A 22904-nucleotide genomic window follows, 5' to 3' on the forward strand; every position below is an offset into this window, starting at 1 on the left:
TTTTTTTCATCATGCATTGGCATAACATTGTTCCCATACCTATTTCATGTCTGTCCTAGGTTTGGGACATCGTTTGACTAAGATTGCTTTGGGTTTGAAGGTGTTTTATTTTGAAAGAGGCATGGGTCATGCATATGGGCTGGCATTGGCTTGCAAATGGGTTGGCATTGGCATGCATATGGGTCACTTTGGACTAGGCATGTATCATTGATTTGAAAAATGAAGAGTGACATGGGCATGTACTGAGTCTTGCATTGTCGGTTGGCTTTGTTGTGTCAGCATTGTTGGCATGCATTCATCAGGTCTTCACATTGCTTTAGCCTTGTCTAACGTCGTTGACTCTGTCTATAGCCAAAACCATGTCTTGACGTGTTTGTCCTCACCACAACCCCCCTGAACCCGCTCAAGCCCACTTCCGTAATGCACGAGCCCAGGAGTTGTATTCTCAGAACTTCTCTCATCGTACTCCTATAGTCGAGCGTGAAGTGTCTCTAGGTGAGCTTACCGAGACTATCATTCCTCGCATTTTGAGTCTCGCCAATGGCAGGCATTGACCATTGGTCATCCCACTCCTTCCATGGAGCTGGTTAGGGAGTTTTACTCCAACATTCATGACGTGTCTGTTGATGACTCGTTTGAGGTCAGTCTCCGGAACGTTATTTTCCGAGTAACTTCAGGCATGATAGAGGATCTACTAAATGCCCATTGTGTGTCCTATCCTGTGTTTCCCTATATACGGACATCTCCTCCTAGTTCACAAGTCATTGCTGGGTGTCTTTGTGGTCAGTCTAGTAATTGGGAAGGGACGACCCCTATTTCAACTGCTCGTTTTACACCTGATCACCTCATTCTCAGTAGGATTGTTCTAACTAATTTAGATCCTACTGGTCATAATAGTGATGTTGGGCTTGACTGTACCACTCTGTTGTATGCCTTGATTAATGGTGTCTCCATTGATCTAGGAAGTCTTCTGTGTCATGTTATTATTAAGGCGTATCGGTCCTCCAAAACATGGACTGGGTTGCCCTTAGCTTGTCTAATCACCCGATTGGCCCTCTCCCAGTCAGTTGTTTTACTTCCTCAGGAGCCTAGAATTGCACTTAAGGCTCCTATTGGTCGTAGGACGGTCCAGCGTAGTCGTGCTCACACAACCCCGCACCCTCTCCGTGTTGAGCACCCTCCCGCTCCCTCCTCTCAGCCGTCTACCTCGGCACCATCCACTTCAGCCCCCGGTTTGACTGAACCTAGCCTTCAGTAGGTTCTTAAGTATCTAGCCCGTCTTGATTCCCGGTTCGATACTATAGATGCTACGGTTCACAGCCTTAATGTTAAAATTGATAACCTGTAGCAGTTTGTGAACCAACGTTTCAACGACATCGAAGGGCAACTTAATGGGGATGATGAGGATGCAGATGGTGCCGAGACCCTTTGCCTGTTGTGACAAAAAGGGAGAGTAGTACAGTACTAACTCAGGGGGAGTGTGGAGTGTTACTTGTACCAACTCAGGGGGAGTGTTCGTTGTTTAGTAACACAGTGTTACTAGCACCGCTAGACCCTCATTCAACATAAAGCTCGAGCGAACTTAAGCAGATTGCACCACTCGACCCTCGTTGGACACTGAGCTTGAGCGAACTCAGGCAGAGTATGCTGCTCGACACTGAGCTTGAGCGAACTCAGGCAGATTATGCCGCTCAACCCACGCTCAATACTTCGCTCGAGCCAATGTTCCAGATAACTTACAATTTAGGGTTTTGAAGTGCCTCATTTGATTGGAACTTTAAATAGAACAGCTTAACTTCTGTTCTAAGTGTGGAGAATCAAAGCAAAAACCCTAAGGGCCTCCAAGAACTTCTTAGAGCAACCTCTCCCTCATTTGGTTGATTCTCTCTTGGATAAACACTTCTCCATCACAACACACTCAAAATCAACTCTTATATGAGTCCATTGAAGTGGACACATTTATTGGCCGGAAGAGTCCAAAGTTGTTGTTGAAGCAGAGATCGAGAGGTTCTCGTGGGAAGCTATAAAAAGGTCGGAGTTCTGACACTACATGCGTGTAAAGATCAAGTGGGTCGCTCGTGGTGTTGCAATCCAAGTTTAGCTACAACAAAGGTTTTGTGAGTGTCTCTAAATTGGTTGTAACGAACTAAAATTTCTATAGTGGATTTTAAGTAGTGTCTTACACTTGGAGTGATTTTAGATTTTGAAGATATTCTTCAAATGAGTTTCCACTCCGTGATCAAGATCAAGATCTTGGGCTATTTGATTTATTTATTAATTGTTTGTTTAACTGTTTATTTAAAAGAACAAAAAATTGGATTACACCTATTCACCCCCTCTAGGTGTAGTGTTGTGTAGAACCACTGCTTTTTCAACAAGAATGAAGAGATAAGGTGAGATGGGATCACCTTGATGCAACCCACGACCACCTTTGAATAAACCTTTAGGGACTCTGTTCATGACCATGGAGAACCAAGGATTAGTGATGCATTGATGAATCAACGTACAAAAAAAAATTTGAGAAACCCAAAGCTTTAAGAACCTGCAAAAGAAAAGACCAGTCTACACTATCGAAGGCTTTTGCTATGTCAATCTTCAAGGAAACATTCCCACCATAAGCAGGTTTATTAATAGAGTGAATCATCTCTTGAGTCATGCTAATGTTTTCAAAGATGCTGCGGCCCGGGAAGAAGGCTCCTTTTTCAGGAGAAATAATTTTAGGAAGCAGGGGGGATAAGTGATTAACCATAATTTGAGTGCAAATTTTGTAGAAGACATTGCACAAGCTAATCTGTCTAAACTTATCAAAAGTCGTCGGATTTTCCACTTTCGGGATTAAAACCAGGAAAGTAGCATTGAAAAAAGGAGGAAGAGCCATACCTCGAAAAAACTCTGTCACAGCATCAACAACATCAGTACCCACAATGTGCTAACAAGATCGATAGAAGCTCAACCCAAAACCGTCAGGACCTGGGCTACTATCTTCCAGAATGGAGCAAAGAGCATCATAGACTTCCTGAGATGAAGGAACAGAAGAAAGGAAGTCATTGTCATCTTGCGAAATAATCAGTTGAACTAAGTCCCCCAGATTTGGCTCATCACGGCTGTTGTCTGCCTTCAAGAATTTAGAAAAATAAGAAATAGCCCCTTCGTGAATTTGTTCTGGTGAGGAGAGAATAGAACCATCCTCTAGCTGCATCTCTTTCACCTCTTTATGATTACGACGACTGACAGCACGGAAGAAAACAGAGTTCGCTTCACCCTTCTGAATCCAACATTGTTTAGCTTGCTGGGCAAGGCACTGTTCTTCCCTATCCAACCAGACTGACAGCACCAACTGGGAGGCAACTAGATCTTCCTCCACGTCTTCAGCATACTCAGATTGTAAGCTAACCTCCAAGCCCTTTATCCGATCCTCAAGAGCTGCTATATGAGAGTCAGTTTTACCAAATATTTGATTGTTCCAAGTTCTCAAAGCAATTTTGAGTCTTTTAAGTTTAGTAACAAGCATATACAAACGAGACCTCCCAACAACATCACCATTCCAAGAGTGTGAGACACAATCGAAAAACTGAGTATGAGAAACCCACATTTATTGAAATTTAAAAGAAGGAAAGCCATACTGAACAAGCTGATTCTCCAACGAGACCGTCATCGGCGCATGATCAGAAGAAGTGCGTGCCAAGTATTCCATATTAGCACCAGGAAAAGCATCAAGAGTCGTTGTGTTAAAAAAACAACGATCAAGACGTGCCCAGTGTCGTGATCTTTCAGAATGACCATCACACCAAGAAAGAGAATTTCCACAGAAAGGCACTCAAGTAGCCCACAAGAACCCACCCAACCGTTAAACTCCTCCATAGCCAAAGCCAACCTTGGCCTGCCAATTCTACGCTCTGAGTCATTTCTAATAATATTAAAATCGTCCATGACCATCCAAGGTAGATGATGAATATTAGCACCCATCAAAGAATCCCACAATCTTCTATGCTCCAAGTAGGAAGATTTCGCATAGACAAAAGTAATACAGAAATCATTCAGATTAGTGATTCTAACAGTCAAAAATTGATCGCCCATATTCTCTACTACAAGGTGTAAATCCTGAGACCAAAACATCCATAACTTGCCACCTTCCTCAACATTAGAGCAACAACAATCAAAATGCAATCTATCACGCCACATATCTAAACAAGAGATACTAACCATAGGCTTAGCAATAACAAGAAGTTTAGGATGAAACTTCAATACCAATTTTTTAAGATGCTTTCTCGACGTACCAAGACCCCGAGCATTCCAATACAAGTAAGAGACCTTCATAAATTAAGATGGGAGGGCTTGCTTACAACCCTGGAAGAACCCCTTAGTTTAATGCCTTTCCCATTCCGTTCATTTCTCGAAGGAATATTCGAGTTCGAGACCACAAAGTTGGTCTTAGCTAAATGTTCCAAGGCCCCTTCAGAATCGGTATTAGAACAAACATGACCATCAGAGAAGACATGTTCACATTCAATCTCCTCACAAGTTGGGGCAATTCCATCCGGAACAATGGCAGACCCATCATGGACCAAATCATCATCTCCTTCCTCATCAAGCTCTTCAATAATAATCAGGTCCAGTTGAGCCTTAGAGCTGAGCCCAGTTTCACCATGCTCCAAGGTAGTAGCCACGGGTCCAAGACCCATTGAATTCATAGTACACCCCAAGACCGGTTCAGCACCCAAGTGAATCTGCATCCCTTCATTAGTTTCCGCACACAACCTAGAGGTAGAAGTACACACAGTCCCTAGACCCGCAGCATCTTCATGAGCAACCTTGTCCAGTGGAAGGTTGACAATAGTCATATCTTTTGGGACATCCTTGTGATTAGACATAGTCTCACCAACCAGAACGGGTACAACCTCCATCAAAGGCGTCTTCTCCGAAACATCTTGCATCTGCTCAACATCCCCCAAGCTCTTAAGAGCTTCAGCGGCAACCAACTTGGAATGATCCCGTTGTGCTTCTTTACTTGATTCTTCTTGTTTAGCGATCACAACACCAACAAAAGGCTCCAGATTCTTCTCAATATTATCCGAATGAGCGACATCCACTGCAATCGGTAAACCTCTATTCACGTTCTCCTCCTTAGCACTAGGTTTTTCAGCTTTCTGTTTCTAGATCTTTCCTCCTTTCACTGTTTGTTTTTTATCACCTCCATTTTGACAGGTTCTTTAGTTATGGCCTTGGCAGAGACACTTCAAGCAATAAGTCAGCAAAGTCTCATAAATAATCTCCTGCCTACGGCTTCTTGGCATCCCAGGGATACCAATCCAAAAGTGGGAGATGGGCTTGTGTGAGGCATCAATTTCTAAACAAACCCGAGCTTCATCTGTGCGGGTAGCACACTTCGTAGGATTTCAAAGGTTATAAGGTTATAATGTTGTTTCGATAAATCAGTTACATGTATTTCGAATCTATAAGAGTCTGCAATTATCAAGACTCGAAACTGAACACAAATAAGAAACTACAGTGAAGAGTTATCGCAAAATGTCAGCAACCCGTCAGGAAACGTTCTCGCGACTGTATCTACCCATCAGCAGAATCCTATTGTGACTAGAACTCTTTCCAGACTTTCTATTTAAAGGGATTCGGTTTTGTATCTCATGAAGGACTTTGAGCCATGAATTCCAGAGAGGATATTCTAAACATTTGTGAGAGAAAATTCACCTGAGAATTTTCATGGGTTTTTCATCTCTTCTTGAGTGTGATCATGCTTTGATTGTGAAGTAACATCGATTGGATTTTAGCCCCTAGAGCTCTAGGAGGAAAGGCAACATTTGAAGATCGCCAGAGGTTCTGGCTGCTACTGCGGTAGAAGACAAACGGGTCGTTTGTCTAGACAAGTAAGAGAGTCAAATTGTAAAGGTTTTGTAATTGATGATTGCTTGTAATTGTTCTTCAAATAATAAGATTGACTTGTCTGGGTTTGGCTGCCCCGTAGGATTTACCTTTAAAGAGTTCTTTAAAGGGTTTCCCTTCGTAACCAATCGTTATGTCTTATAAAGTTGATTATTTATTTTAAAATATTTGATTCGTTTTATAATCTTGATAATTGAGATCTAACCTATTTGTTCAAGGAAATTAGTAGACAATTTCGTGGTTTACAGAAGTACGTTGGGAATTTCATGTGGCATCAGAGCATGGTTCATTCATTCAAGTGTGATCTGTGCCCTTGTAGATCATGTCGACGTCATCATACGTTCTACCATACTTCGATGGAGAAAACTATGTTTATTGAAAAGTTCATATAAGGGCTTTTCTCAAGTCTTTAGATGAATGGGTATGACATTCGGTTGAACGAGGATGGACTAAACCCGAGACATCTATAGATGCTTAGACAAAAGATGAAATCAGCAATTGTAATTTCAAAAGACTTAACGCTATTTTCATGACTGTATATCCCGAAAAATTTAAAAGAATCTCCATCTGTGAAATTGTTAAAAAAGTTTGGGATATTTTGGAGGTTACACATGAAGGCACAAGAATAGTAAAAAATTTGAAATTACAAATGCTAACCTCAAAATTTTAAGAGATTAAAATGTTGGAAGATGAAAACTTTAATGATTTTTATGCTAAACTGAATGATATTGTGAATTCCAAGTTTAATCTCGGCCAGAAGGTGGAGGATTCAAGGATCGTGAGAAAGATTTTGAGATCTCTACAGGAAAGATTTCGGCCTAAGGTTACTGCCATTGAAGAAAGTAAGGATTTGGATACAATAAAGGTTGAAGAGCTGGTCGGTTCCTTATAAACGTATGAATCCTCACTTCTTTAAATAAGGAAAGGTATGTCCATTGCTCTCAAAACAGTAAAAGAGGATCAAGATGATTTTTCTAATGAAGAAAATTTTAACAATGAGGATATAGATCTCATAGTAAGAAAGTTCAGAAAATTCATGTTTAATAAAAAGTCTAGTGGAGAGAAAAAAAAGAGGTAAAAAATTTTCTGCAAAGAAAAATTATTTTGAAAAATGGAAAAAAGAAAAATCTGATAATAATGATAAAGTAAAATGTCATGAATGTTCTAGTTATGGTCATATAAAAATTGAATGTCCAAATTTCAAGAAAAGTAAAGGAAAAGCATTGAATATCACACTTAGTGATAGTTCATAATCTAAAACTTCAAGTTCATAATCTGATTATGGCAATACTTTTGTGGCTTTTTCTACTGTTGTTAATGATTTTTCTAATATTGGGATAACAAAATTTGAAAGTGATGATGATGATAGTGATTCGGACGTTGCTCTAGTTGTGACTGATCATGAGTTAAGTTTATTGGAACATACAATGATGTGTGTGAAGAAGTGATAAAATTAAATAAACTCAACAAAAAGTTGTGTCATCCTCCTTTTGTTTGAAGGTCATTAGATAGGTGGCTAGGCCCCAACGCCTCCTGCTAGGCATGAACTGGGTCAAGAACTGTTTTGCCAAAAGCTATCTATTGATTTTAACTTGAGGGTCCCAAACTATCCCCTAGTTGTCCCTTTTAAAGTCAAAGGGAAAGCCTGGCACACAATCTCTCCAGGGAAACCGTGGAGCGTGATATGAGTTTTAAAGTTCTCCAGATGATCTACTGAGTCTCTGGACCCATCATACATATCTACTTGAGGAACCTTGAATTTTGGCAGGAACGGCATGGCCATAATCCGTGTGTTGTATGGTAGATCTATTTGATGTAGCAGGCTTTCTACCGAGGAAAAACCCCCCATCTTTTTCACCATCACCTCATATTTTCCCGCTAGTTCCTTCAACTCGTCATGCATTCTTTCTTTTTCTACTGCCCTGTATCCGATTCGGTATTGCAATGTGCCTTTCCCTCACCCTGTTCACTATGAGCAAGCACATCGATGTTATCAAAGTTGGCATTCTTCTGTCTCAAATTTTCATTCTCTTTTCACAAGATTTCCATAACTTCTAGGGCCTTTCTTAATCTTTCCTCTGCTTCTGCTAGTCGTGCTTCCATTGATGGCCACAATGCATCCATCACTCAGCTTGCTACTAAGCGTATTACAGTTGGCACATGAGAACCACGCTAAATCACATAGATCCCACATACGGCGCCAAATGTTAAGGACGTGTCTCACAGGCCAATCTACAACTGTTCACCAAAGATCGTCAAGGAGGCTGGTGGAGCTTCACCTAAAAACACTCCAATGCTTAAGTCAGTGAAAGGAAACAACAATTAAATTATTCTTCCAGTTATCAAAGATTACTTGGTATATATAGACCTGCTTGCGATACTTATCTTATCTAGGATTTATCGGTGCGGATCATTATTTGATATTCTGAATAATCATATTACTTTCCGGTGTCGTTATCCTTCCATAAAAGATGGCGAGAGGCACATCTTCTTTTAGACTCTTCTTACCTATCCCATTACGGTCCCTGGATCTGCCCTCTAGGCTTTTGTAATATAATGGGCCTCTTTCGATGTCTTAGGCCTTTTGGTCCGAATAGTCCCTCTATATATATATGTGTATATATTACTTGTGATTACTTCTTAATTCACAAAGAATATAGACTTACATACGTAGAGTGTGGATTTAAATGAGGAGGATAAGTATAAACAAAAGCGCAAAACGCTAAACGAGTACGAACTCGATCTTAAGATAATATAGCATAATAATCAAAATAAGATCAGAAACATTGAGGAGTTTTGTTAAAATCTACTTTTCGACCAATTACATTAGATTGATATACATATTAGTGTACAATTGTACTTGTAATTAGATTTTTTCTATGTTAAGATTTTATCATTTTATGAGTCAAACTGGCGCTTTGATCATGTGACATTATATCTCAAATTTTCGTTTGAATAGTTGGTTTATAATGACATTATTAAAATTAATGTGTTAAGACAAGAACAAGTCTATATATTAATATTATATATATATTCTCTCAAAACAGTAGTATCTATGTATAATTATTAATTAGGAGGATAATTAAGTATTTATATGTTTTCTTTTATCGATATATCCGATCCAATGAATACATGAGATTGAGATTGTCAAGGGACGAAGATCATGACATGTTACCTGATCAACTGGAACGTGTGAGCTCATCATGTACAGCTAGCTAGCTAGCTAGCTAAGGTCAAGGGGCAGTTTCTAATTACTTTTGAACGCATATATATAAAGATATATATATATATATATATATATATATATATATATATATATATTTAATTAGGCTAAGATATCGTGGTGATTTTGTTGAATCCTAGTTATAAGCATTTTTTTAATTACTTGCATGAAGTGATCATCATCATTTATTTTATAAAATATATATCATATATGCAAGTAGTTGTATTGATTACAATAAATAATGTCAGAAATACTACTAGTTTTAACACGTAGGCTTTACAAATTAATGTTAAAAAACAAAAAGTAACAAGTCAAGCTAAGATCTTATTACATTCACCAGTCACGTGAACTTAATTTGTAAACGTTTTTAATATGTCTAGCATTGTCTTTTTCCTTTTTTAGGCAACTAAGAAGACATCATCAATAGCATGTCAACTGGTCACGGGGGTTCTTAAAATAAAAATTTTATATACAATTATTATTATATATTTTTTTATACGTACACTTTAATGATATGATTAGTTGTGTATTAAAAAAATTAATCAGATTAATTATAATAATAAAATATATAAAAAATATATAAAAGTGACTGTATTAATATTATTCGTCTTAAAATAATAATTTTTTACTATTCTCTAAATCTTCGCTAGGGAAAATTAGTTGGTTAGTTAACATGACGGCCAAAATTTCTCTTACACGAGGCGTACGTTGGGATAGGATGGGTAAGATCTAATGGATCTGAAGATGTCGATTTCACCGGTACAGAGAGAGTGAGTCGCAAAAGACTTTAAGGTCCGATGAGAGGTGAAGCACACGCATGACATGATATATATCTCCTTTCAACGTGTATTTTTATTAAATAAATATTTTAATTTAATTAAAATATTAATTTTTTTTATTTTAAATTTATCGAATTTTAATTAAATTTATTAGTTATAAAATTTATTTTGAGATATTTTCTTAGTATTAATTATTATTTTATGTTTAAATTACTATTTAATTTAATTTAATGTATTTTTATATTTAAAATTTTGTTGTTAGTTTTTATTAGTTATTTATTATATTTTAGTAAGGTAATGTGTTCAAATTATTTTATTCAATTTGTAACTTTTAAAATTATTTTCGTGGGATCAATTTCTGGACCCTAGATGTGAGGATTGTATCTCATTTCTTTCCTTTTTTTTTTCTTTTTTTTTTCTTCTTTCTTTTTCTTCTTCCTCCTTATTTCTCCCCAGCCCTGTGCGATGTCTTCCCCCTCGCTCTCCATCCGTTTCCTTCATCTACCCAACTCGTCGCCGCTTGTTGGCATGGCCCTCACCAGCTCCATTATTCGGTCCCCCACCAGCCGGCACACTTACCCATGGATTTCCAGCCCCTCCCACACCGCCGTTAACCACCACAAGCTCTTCAAAGCCGCAATGTCATTTTGCTATAGCACTGTCGTCGTTCCACCTCTAGCCACCACTTCTTCATCATCAACCTTTTGTCGACCTAAACTACCCATTTCCAGCTCCGATCCATCACCGGAACAACCCTCACGAACTCAACTCTGTTTTGGTCATTTTTCATTTCCATCGTTGTTTTCGCTGCCACCCATGACCAACCCTCACTTCCACTAGTTTCATAAGCACCTCTAAGTCATTCCCTATCAATCTCAAACCTTGGTTCGTTCTCATTCAAAAGTGGGTATTTTACAACTCACGACTACAGTGTTTTTACACTGTTACGTTGCTTTTCCTTCACCTTTTGCAGCTCGTTAATCCTCCGAAAATTATTTTATAGCGTTGTAAGTATTTTTCAAATTTCATTTTAGATTTAAATATATTATTACTTTTACAATAAATTGTGACTGGTTGGTTATTTCGGACTGAGTCCGAAGAGTCGTGGGTCGGATGGATTTGAGAATGGAGTTACTTATTTTTTGTTGATGTTGATATTTGTTGGATAATTTGTGTTTTGATGTGTGCATTAAATGGAGCATGCACGTTCATGTTTGAAAAGGAAAAATTACATTTTTCGCATAATGACATAAATGTACATGTGTTGAATAATGAAAATTGGGTTTTCATGTGTAAATGGATTTTTTGGGTGCGTGTGTATCACGACCCCAAGCCGAGATGGGGTATTATCTCGGTGGAGCTCTTCTAGTCACTCGGGAGCGCAATATATTGAGTGACGTCTACTGGGTTGTCGTTGGGCGACAATCGAAGCGGATGAGATGGTAACGCTCTCGTACCGACTCCGTGGCCCCTCTGCTGGCGGGGGCTAAAGGATACTTGGCTACGTACGCGCTGGGCGCTAAACTGGGCATCGCTCGTTACGAAGTCACACACATGGTCGTTACCTATGGTGTAATGAAGCCAGGATATGCAGATTACCTCTATGGGAGGTCATGGTGCATTCGACTAAGGAAAAAAATGGAAATTTATTTGAGACTTGAATTTTGGGCCATTATCTGGGATAATGATGAGGAAAAGTTTTAAAAGAAATATTTTGAGCCAAATGTGACTTTTGATGTGAGTTGGAAAATGAATTATTTTTGTGGCCAAAAATGAGATTTTTGGCATGCATGGAAAAACGTGAATTTTCGAGACACATGCATATGACATCTTATTCATGCATATTGTTGAGTTTTAATATATTTTTATCTTGTGAGTATTTGGATTATTACTTACCTGCGATACCGTCTTTGGTACTGTAGACTTTGGGGTTGTATTGTTGGAAAATATTTTCCCTTGCCCTTAGTTTATGTATTTTGAATTTGTGACAATGTTAAACTTTTAGTATTTTATTATGCTTGTTTTAAGCAAGAATTTAAATAAAATTCTGGTACTTAGTGGAAATATTTTTTATTATCGTTGTATTATTTATATATATATATATATATATATATATATATATATATATATATATATATATATATATATATTGCATGTACACATACTTGACCCTCGGCAATGGGATGCGTGACTTGTATTGTCATAATCCCGACGCCTCGATTTCTATATGTCCATACGTAAGAGTTGGGGGCGTCACACAAGGCTTGTGTGCTATATCATTTTGCATTGGCTTCACTTTATAATAGTAGATTGCTAAATGAGAGCTAACATGGTGGAGTGTGTCCAAATCGAACTTGAGGATTAACAACCAAATTAAATACATGAATAAAACCTATGGACAAGGTGGGGGTACAAAGTAAATGGATAGAGTTCCGCCCTCCTTCACGAAGGAAAATTAGAGGCATATTTCGATAATAAAATAAGATGATAATCTGTAAATAATAATAAATGTTTTGTGAATAATAGTAATATATATTTGAGTTAAGATGTTTTATTATATTTTAAAAAATGAGAGAGAAAAAATTGAATTAAAATATTATTAATAGAATATTATTTTTGTACGTTTTGAAATTTGAAAAATTTGTATTTTATTTGGAAGTTTGGGAAATTGTAATAATTAGATAATAATTAAATGAAAAAGTTGAATATTTAAAATCGAAAAGTGTTTGTATTTGAGTGATATTTGTAAATAAGATTATGAAATATTTTGAGATGAAATGAAATAAGATCATCTTTACTTCTCAAACAAGTCCTAAGAAAAAGATAAATTTTTTAATTTATAAATTTATTTTTATAAAATCTATTTAGACGATTGTATTAATTCCACAGAAAAATTATAAATATTGCACCGACGCTTGGAAGAAGGAATATTTATATATTCACGCATTTTTTTTAATAATAACAGAAAGACTAATCCTCCATATATATAAATAATCTCATTTTTGGCTGAGAAACCATATGATTAGTGACATTACAACACAAAAAGGGGGAAAAAGACCTCTAGCTAAACCATTCTATAGAGCACAAGGATGGCACTTTACAGAGCATTTCTAATATATGGAAGACCAAGTTTATCTGTCCTATACAACCCCTTCAAGAGGCAGGGGATGGATGCCAACTCTGTCCGAAAACCTGCACTATTTTACGAAGCTTTCTGGGCCAAGAAATTAGCTAGTGCATTGGCTTGTCTAAATACATGTTGGATTGAGAATGTTTTTCCTCTTAGTGCTGCCATCAATTCCTCCCAGTAGTCTACCAGGTACTAGATTGGGCATTTTTTCTTTCTAACCCAATTTACCACAATTAAGGAGTCATTCTCTATTTCTATCCTATCCAATCCTCTTTGACAGATTTCTCTCACTCCTAGGAGGAGTGTCATAAATTCAGCAAAGTTGTTTGTGCCGTGAATCAGTGGGGAAGCAAAAGCAAAAATCATATTACCTGCTGCATCCCGTAATATTCCTCCTGCACCTGCTTATCCCAGGTTGCCTCTGCTACTCCCATCCATATTGAGCTTTAGCCAGCCATCCTTAGGACGATGCCAGTAAACAATCTGCACCTTTTTTCTCCTTTGGTATTTCAGTTGGATTTGCAAACCTTCTAATATCCTTTCATCTTGGAATGATAGGGCCTTTGTTACATGCAACTTTTCACTTAGCTTCACAATCCAGAATTTTATCGTCCTCCAAATCTCCTCCACCGATGTGGAAATTCCTTCCATTCTAGCCTTGCATCTTTGCAGCCATAGCACCCATGTGACGATAGTGGGAATCATCCTAATCAGTAGGCCTGTTGTGGTCGACTTGGAAGCTCTGTTAAACCATTCATGCACCATTTCTTTCCAAGTATTAAACTGGGGTCTCAGCATGCCAATTGGGTCACACATTTCTGCCATATGTACCGTGCCACTTCCCCATTAGCTAGTACATGGTTCAAGTCTTCATAGGCACCTTTCTCACAACAGTTGCACTTGGAAACTAGAGGAATACCCAATCTTCTTATTCTGTCATCTAGACTAAGTGCATTGTTGAAACTTTTCCACATTGTGATAACCATCTTTTTTGGGAGATACAGGTGCCAAACCCAATTTGACCACCTGATTTTTGGAACTCTAACACGTATGCACTCCCAAGCACTCTTGGTAGAGAAGATTCCATCTTTATTAGGCAACCAAATGAGAATATCATCCCCATTCTTTTGGCCACTAATCGTATTAACTATCTCTTGTGCTTTATGGGTTCCAACCAGCCGATGTAATGGGTCCAAGTCCCATCCTTCCTCAAGCCAAATATCCTTTATTTTCAACTTTGGATCCGTGATGGGGGTGTTTGTAGCTAGAAGTTCCCCCCTAACCATCTATCAAACCAAAAGAGACATTTCCTTCATTTATTTTCCATTTAGAGTGTTCAATTACCTCCAGAATGCATTTCAATAAAAGTCCCCAAAACTGTGACCCTTTCAACGGGGTTAAAAGAGAAATGTGGCCATCCTTCACATATTTAGTTTTGAAGAAACGAGACCATAGCGAATTAGTTGTCAATAATTTCCAGGTTAGCTTCATGTGTAAAGATTTTTGGACTTCCTGAAAGTTGCAGATACCGAGGCCCCCTTCACTAGGTGGACTGCATATTTGGTTCCAACTTTTCCAGTGTTTTTTTGGCTTATCATCCTTGTATCCCCAAAAGAAATTGCTCAGTAACCGATTTAGTGATCTCAATACTATCCACGGAACCTGTAAAATAGAGAGTAAGTGGATGGGGATGCTACTTAGAACATGCTGAATTAAAATCAGTCTAGCCCTACTAGATAGTTGCCAAGATTTCTAGCCTCCAATTCTAGCTCCAACCTTGCCAACCAGGTCATTGAAATGGTTTGTGCTTAATCTGCCTGAAACCATAGGAACCCCCAAATATTTGAAAGGAAATGAGCTTCCGAGAATCTTGTGGTTCAGAGAAGTTGTCTTCTTCTAGCTAGAGATATTCCTTTTTGAAAATATAATGACAGATTTTTCTTTGCTTGCTTTTTGCCCAGACCATTTTTTGTAAAGCGCAAGGGATTCAGAGATAGCCTTCAAAGATGATTTACTTCCATTCGAGAATATTACTATGTCATTGGCGGAAAGAAGGTGTGATATGGTTGGTGCAACCCTAGGGAGAGAAAGAGCAATTTTCCTTTCCTTGAGGCCTTTTTTCATAAGTCTCGACAGAATTTCTTCCACAATAATGAACAGATAAGGGGAGATGAAGTCTCCTTGGCGCAAGCCACAGGCTCCCTGGAAGAAGCCTTTAGCAACCCCATTTAGCACCACAAAGAACTAGGGAGATGAAATACAATGACTGATCAATGAGCAAAAGGCTGTAGAGAAACCAAAATTCAGCAACACATGGGTCAGAAAATTCCATTCAATACTATCGTAGGCTTTAAGCATATCAACTTTCATCACCACATTTCCTCCTCTAGCTGGCTTGTTTAAATATTGGATCATTTCCTGTGCTAAGCTCACATTCTCGAATATGCTCCAACCTTGGATAAAATCACCTTGTTCTTCTGAGATTAACTTAGGTAGTAGGGAGGAAAGGTGCCTCACCAGAATTTTAGTACACAGCTTGTAGAAAACAGAACATAGACTTATTGGTTGGAACTTGTTGAAGCTCTTTGGATTATCTACCTTTGGGATTAGAACAAGTAGTGAAGAAGTGAACTCTTGCGGAATAGTAATACCTCCAAAGAACTCGTGAACCGCCATCATCACATCCTCTTCCACGATATCCCAACAAGTTTTGTAGAAACCTGACCCAAAGCCATCTGGTCCGGGGCTGCTGTCGATTGGGATGGAAAATAACGCCTCTTTGACCTCTTGGATTAAAGGAAGTTCTAGAAGAGAGGTTATCCTCTTCTAGCACCACCTTCTCAATCAAGAGACTCAAGTCCGGGGGTACCGTTTGATTGTTCGAAGAAAGAAAAAGTTTAAAGTATTCTACCGCACCTGAGTGGACCTCCTCTGGTGTTTTCAGGGAAATCTCATCATTAATTTTCATTTCTTTTACTGTTTTCAGATTCTTAGTGGCCATGATCTTGAAGAATATTGAATTTGCTTCCCCCTTTTCTAACCAACTTTGTTTAGCTTGCTGGGCCACATGGGTTTCCTCTCTACTGACCCAAGTATCAAGCTCAATTTTGGTAGCCAAAAGATCCAACTCTACTTCCTCCGAGAAGGCCCCTGTAGCTATTCTTCCAGCAGGCAAATCCTCTCTTCTTGTTGGCTAATATGATTAGAAGTCCACCCAAAAACTTCTCGGTTCCATTTTCTGAGTACTCCCCTCAAATGTTTTAGTTTTCTTCGGAGTCTCTTCATTCCAACCGAGTTCTGATTTGATGCCCAAGCCCTTACCACACATGCTTTGAACTGGTCATGGCTTGTCCACATGGATTGGAATTTGAATGGGCTGAATCCATATTTGATTTCTGCTGGTTCCAAGCATACTAACATGGGTGCGTGATCCGAGCTCAGCTTGGGAAGGTAATCCCCTAAACACCTTGGGAATTCTAGCAACCAAGATGAGTTGACTAGAGCTCTATCCAATCTCACATAGCTTCTAGAGATTCCAAGGTGTCTATTACACCACGACAGATGATTTCCATTAAAGGACAATTCTGAGAAACCGACTCTATCTATGAAGTGATTGAATTCCTCTATCGGTATGCGGGGCCTAGGCCTACCCCCTGCCTGTTCTGTGTTGGATCTAATCACGTTAAAATCACCCAAGGCCATCCAAGGGGAGCTCCCCTGGTTTATCTTCTGAAGTTCTTCCCACAAGGATCGTCTTTCTCCATAACTGCATTTTGCGAACACAAAAGACACCCAACATTTGCTCTTAGTAATTACTAGAGTGATACTCTAGTTACTAATACCCCGCACCTCAATACTGACACCTTTATCCCATAAAACCCAAAATTTTCCCCCTTCCTCCATATTCGAGATATGTCCTTCCAAAGCAAAATCACTTTTCAATCTTTTCAGTAGTTGTAAGTCCCCAAAAGGCTCTGCAAGAGCTATAATACTCAGCTTATTTTTTTTATCAGTTTAGCGAGTCTTTTCCTAGAGGTGCCGAGCCCTTCTATATTCCAAAAAAGAATTTTGTTCATCACAAATTGAGTTTTACGAGCTTGATTTTTGCCTCTGATTAGAAACCCTTTTCTTCCCAACCTTCTGTGTTCTTTCCTCATCATCCGAAAGAAACTACTTTTCCTTTTGTATGTGTAACCCTAAGGTGTTTACCTCGCTTGCCGAAAAGGATCGAGGTAGGCCCCCTTCATCCCTGGGATTGTCTACTGAAAACTGTGTCGCGTCTACTCTAGAAAGCAACAGATCATTATCTTCCTGCGTCTCGTCTCCCACTTCTATTACAGTCTCAGGTTTAGCCATTGAGGGTATGGCCCCAAGAGTAAACTCCCATTCCCCCATAGTTTCCTTAGGCAATACAACATGGATTGCCTCCTGTCGTGGCTTAAAGACTTTAACGGTAGGGTCCACTGCCACTAGAGCCTGCACTGGTGCTTCTTCAAGAATTCTTTCTTCTTCCTCTTATACCTAAGTGATCACTATATTTTCTTTGTTCGTGTTATTGTCCCTTGCTAAAACTCCATCCTCAACTTCATTCTCCATGTTCGGATCTGCTCTCGACTCTACTAATATCTTCCCACTATGTTCTCCAACTTCTATTTCACCCTCTTCCAACTCAATGTCGTAGGGGGGCTTGGAAATCTATTTCTTCTCCACATTTTGTATAGTTTTGTTCCCCAAAATATTTTTTCCTTTTGGATCATGTTTTTTGCACGTTCGTTTATTATGCCCCTGTAAATTACAAGAAGTGCAAAAAGCAGGTAAATTTTAAAAAATAATTACCTGGTATCGGCTACTCTGTTGCCTTGGGGCTCCGATCCAAAATCCTTTTAAGGGTTCCACTGCCGCAGAATCTAGCTCCGTCCGTGCGTGTGGCACACTGGGTGTTATTACCGCTACGAATGTAGCAACCAAAAGGGAGAGAGATTTTTTAGAAACGCTTCATGGTAGAAGTTCGGAGGTAATCTAGGTAGAAAAACCTAAACGGGAACCCAGGAGGGCTCTGCTTCCTCTGAAAATTCCATGGTCCAATGAAAGCTTCTATACGGGACTCCTTCAATGTCGTAGGGTTCCCTGGAGAAAGCCTCGAGGAAGTCTTCCTCTTTGGAGAATCGAAGAAAAACATTCCTCAGTTTCTTCATCCCTGAAATTACTGGCTGGGAAACCAGACCCCAGCGATTTCGCACGAAGGTTCTAATCACGTCTAAGCTTGGTCTCTGTCACAAGAATTTTAGCACAAGAGAAAAAACAAATGGCTTCACTGATTTCTGGATTTCCTCCTGAGAAAACATCACGCATAGTTCATCATCTATAGACTTTGGAAGCCTAAGAGGTATCTCTACTTCAGGAAGGGGTAGGGGAGTTTGCGAGACTAGGTCTGCAAACGTCCAGGAACGTGCATTCAGTGCCGAGTTGCGCAAGGGGGGCCCGGCTGGGGACATGTTCGAGCCCTAGCAGACCAAGAAACTTTCTAACTCTCTCTCTCTCTAAGAAAAGTCAAAAAATACAAATTGTGTATAAAAATGCTACTTAACACGTGCATATTATATATATATATATATATATACACACACGTTGATCAGTTTAGTGAACTGCCAAATCGCTGTAGTCGTATATATGGAACTGATATCTAGCGGTCAAGATGATAAAAAGTAAAAGAAAAGACAAAAATATATTGGAACATTGCTGGCAGCTTCCGAACTCTTGTGATGCTTCTAAATTTTACGTATGGATATGTGAAAATCAAGATATCGGAATGACAATAATATAAATTACGTATCTTATTGCAAAGTATTAAGTGTATATATATGTAATGTATTATAAGTACCACTTCATGTCATATCTACTCTCTGGAATTAATCTAAATCTGTAGACGAAAATTTAGACAAAAGTCATGGACTTGATTTATCATAATTAGATGAGGAGATTGTAGCAAATATTCTTCGGATGATCATTGATCATCGTCATCATCTGTTCATGATGTGGTAGGGACTCTTTATGTACAACTTGTTGACTTATGAGTCGTGAATGAGTACGTAATTAAGAGTGATTACCGGATCGAGTCTTTACAACATAGAAATTCAGCAAACTAGGACCTAATTATATTAAGCAGTGAAGTTCCAGACTGGTGTAGGTCCAGGCATAGCTAGCTAGGCTAGGCTATGATTTTCTTCGATAATTCGATCCGACCTCAAGTTGTGTTTATCTTTCGTGAGAAATTCGTCTTTGTTTTTGGTTTGGCTGCTTCATTGGCTATCATTGGAGTAGCCTTTCCAAACTGACAAAATTGAGTTGAAACCGACGTTTTACAAAAAATAAACATTTATGATAATTATTTTTCAAAGAGAATAAACGTTCATTTATCTTAAAAAATAACCGTCACAAATAAATTATTTACCTTGTCTCTAGAAAGAAAATCGATCTTTTCGAGTGTCGCTGGAGAGCCACCTTCTTCTCTATTATCTTTATCTTTTCCTCTTTTTTTCACTATTTTTTTGTATATAAGCTTTTTTAATAGTGTATTTTTTACTAGTTTAGATTTTTTCAGATCTACAGCACTCTGACCAAGAACAATCGACATGCACCAACCACAATATTCTCCTCCGGCTGATCTACTAGGACGACGCATAACCACAATATTCTCCTCCGGCTGATCTAAAACAATCATTCACAAAAGAACTCCACAAGTTTTTAAGTTTAGCAATTAACTCATTCCTTTGTCCATATATCTTCCATCAAATTGATCTTAAAATGAATTCACCGTGCTTGTTTTCCCTATATATATTAGATGCAAATCATTGATGAATTGCATAAATTTGGTTGTTATAAGGTTTTTACATACCTTGGGTCGGGTATAGACCCTGGCCAAAATATATATTGAATGTCATCATGAATTTCATTGACTACAACCAAACAAAATTAATTGAAATGTAATAAATTAATAAATTTGCCTCAAAAACTCATCATCTATTCATTTTTTACTTGATTAAAACCCATCTAAACAAAAACCTTCTTCCCTGCAAACAAACCCCTTCTACCCCAGCAACTAAACAGCCTTCCCATGCGAACCAATCCAGACAGAATCCAATTCATTGATAGATTGAAGTCATCATTTTATGAGGTATCCACCACCCAAGCAGTAGAATAGTAATAGAATCCCATACCCATTGCCGGCCTCTAAAAATTAGTTTTTGGATTGTTTTGATCCACCACCTTTCTCATCTAATGGAAAACTCGATTAAGAAGCAACTTGGCCACCGACAAACAGTGAGTTTGCATCGGAAATGGGGAGGGTGGATGAGAAATCACAACGTGCAATATCAATGGAGATTGGGCTGTGCAGATTTCTTCTGTGCATGCCAACAGTTCTCCTCTCTGCTCCGAGAAAGTGACCCAGAGGTGAAGGAAATCATTTTATTTTTATAAATTTAATTTTATGAAATCTTTTAGACGCTTGTTATAATTCTCAGAAAAATTATAAATATTGCACCGACGCTTGGAAGAAGGAAAATTTATATATTCACGTACAAAAAATAAATTGGAGGCAGCTTCCAAGGTCTCTTTATTGCTAGCTAGCTAGCTCGATCGTAGTTTGACTTTTGTGCCTTTTTTTCCCTCATGATCAGAGAGTTTATCAGTTTTAGATCTAGAACGCGCTTCTAAATTCTAAATTATATATATTAATTACCAAAAAAGAAAGGCAATTTTTCCAGCCATACAGCACCTTACCTACGCTTCTATTGACTTAGAGATATTTACACACAAGATCGATCATGTCATATGGACACAACTATATAAATTAAGATATTGGCTCGTTGAAGTTTTCCAATTATTGTGAGATTTGGGATATATATTAATATCTAAAGCATAAATACAGCCTGTTTTTGGGGAGTAAACAAATATATCGTTTTCAACAATGATTGTAGAGCTTACTATATAAACGGGTTAGCATTATTTGGTACAATATTGCAAGACGTCTCCGAACACATCTTTCTGCATTAGAGGTGATCAATTGCTAGTGCAATGGGTACCTCAAGCCACCACCCGAGGCAATGGCCTCGACTACTCTCTGCTCTAGTTTTTTGCATCATAGCTACTATTGTTGCTGCCACTCATGAGCCTTACTTTTATGCTTCTCCACCGCCACCATATCATAAACACTTACCACCATTGCCGCCAAAGTATGGAGGCCACCCGCCGTATTACTACAAGTCACCTCCTCCCCCACTACCTTCTCCATCACCGCCTCCTCATTATGTCTATAAATCACCCCCACCCCCACCGCCATCTCCATCACCCCCTCCTCCATACGTTTACAAGTCTCCACCTCCCCCATCTCTCTCTCCTCCGCCCCCCGTATGTCTATAAATCACCACCACCACCTTATGTCTACAAGTCACCTCCTCCTCCTTCACCATCTCCTCCACCACCGTACATTTACAAATCACCTCCCCCACCATCGCCATCACCACCTCCTCCTTATGTTTACAAATCACCACCACTACCTTATCCATCACCCCCTTCTCCTTACATTTACAAGTCCCCTCCTCCACCATCTCCATCACCTCCTCCTCCTTATGTTTATAAGTCACCTCCACCTCCTTCACCATCACCACCTCCACCCTACATCTATAAATCTCCACCACCACCCTACATTTACAAATCACCACCACCACCATCTCCATCACCTCCTCCTCCATACATCTACAAGTCGCCACCACCACCATCACCATCACCTCCTCCTACATATGTCTATAAATCTCCACCACCACCCTCACCGTCTCCTCCACCTCCTTACATCTATAAGTCACCACCACCACCATCTCCATCACCTCCACCTCCGTATATGTACAAATCACCACCACCCCAATCTCGATTCCCACATCCTCCATTCTACTACAAGTCTCCTCCACAGCCTCCAACCCACTGGCCACATCCTCCATACTTCCATAAGTCACCTTATCCACTGTCCAAGTCCCCTCCCCCGGCATCTCACTGGCCACATATTCCACCATACCTCCATAAATCACCTCCTCCCACATCCAAGTCTTCTTCAATCCCATATTATTACAAATCACCACCACCGCCAAAAGGCTATTAAATTTCAATCAAACCCCTGAATCAGTTTGAATTGTTACACGAATAATCACTTTCTTTGGATTTTATGTATGGTATGGAAGTTTTCAGCATTGTAATTTTTTGTTTTTTGTTTTATAATTGATGAACAAGAGTCCTTATGTGCAATAGCCTGGGTCTGAAACGTACGAGATCCTCTGTGATCCTTAAGCATGAAGAACCAGTACTGTAATTTTCTTCCATTATAAGCAATGTAAGCGCGGAATGTGTTCAAGTCCAGAAAGGATCAATTCTATATAATGTATCGATCTCATTGATATGTTGCATGCATCACTAAATCTAATTAATATTCATTATATATATCATTGTTACCGAGCAAATCGAAATTAATATATATTCTGTTTTCCTTTCAAAGCGTACTCGTTTGTATACGTACGTGGGTACGTTGAATCCAGTACCATGCACATTAATATCATTGTCCCGCTCGTAAGAAAGAAAAATTAAGGAAAGGACATGTCTTGTGAATCGACGAGCCATGCATGATCTGTATATGTATGTGCATGCAAATTATATGGTATCACGTCAACGTACGCAAACGAACACACGTAATCTAAGATTAAATAATTGAGCCATGAATAATACATACTTCTTGCGCTGTCTTTGCCAAGAAACTCACACCAAACAGGGACGTTTCTGCCCTTCTTATATATATATATATATATATCAAGCAGCTCGCTGGAATACT

The 22904-nt window shown here is 38.8% G+C and overlaps 1 protein-coding gene across 1 annotated transcript; it reads left to right on the plus strand.

The window, feature by feature from the left end:
- Positions 1 to 21035: 21035 nt before the first annotated feature.
- Positions 21036 to 22478, plus strand: LOC122293420 (extensin-3-like). The gene is made up of 2 exons (XM_043101990.1): positions 21036 to 21718; positions 21842 to 22478. The coding sequence occupies exons 1-2, from the start codon at positions 21198 to 21200 to the stop codon at positions 22182 to 22184; spliced, it is 864 nt and encodes a 287-aa protein (XP_042957924.1). The 5' UTR covers positions 21036 to 21197; the 3' UTR covers positions 22185 to 22478.
- Positions 22479 to 22904: the final 426 nt, after the last annotated feature.

The sequence above is a fragment of the Carya illinoinensis genome, chromosome 14, assembly GCF_018687715.1.
Source record: "Carya illinoinensis cultivar Pawnee chromosome 14, C.illinoinensisPawnee_v1, whole genome shotgun sequence".
Lineage (NCBI taxonomy): Eukaryota > Viridiplantae > Streptophyta > Magnoliopsida > Fagales > Juglandaceae > Carya > Carya illinoinensis.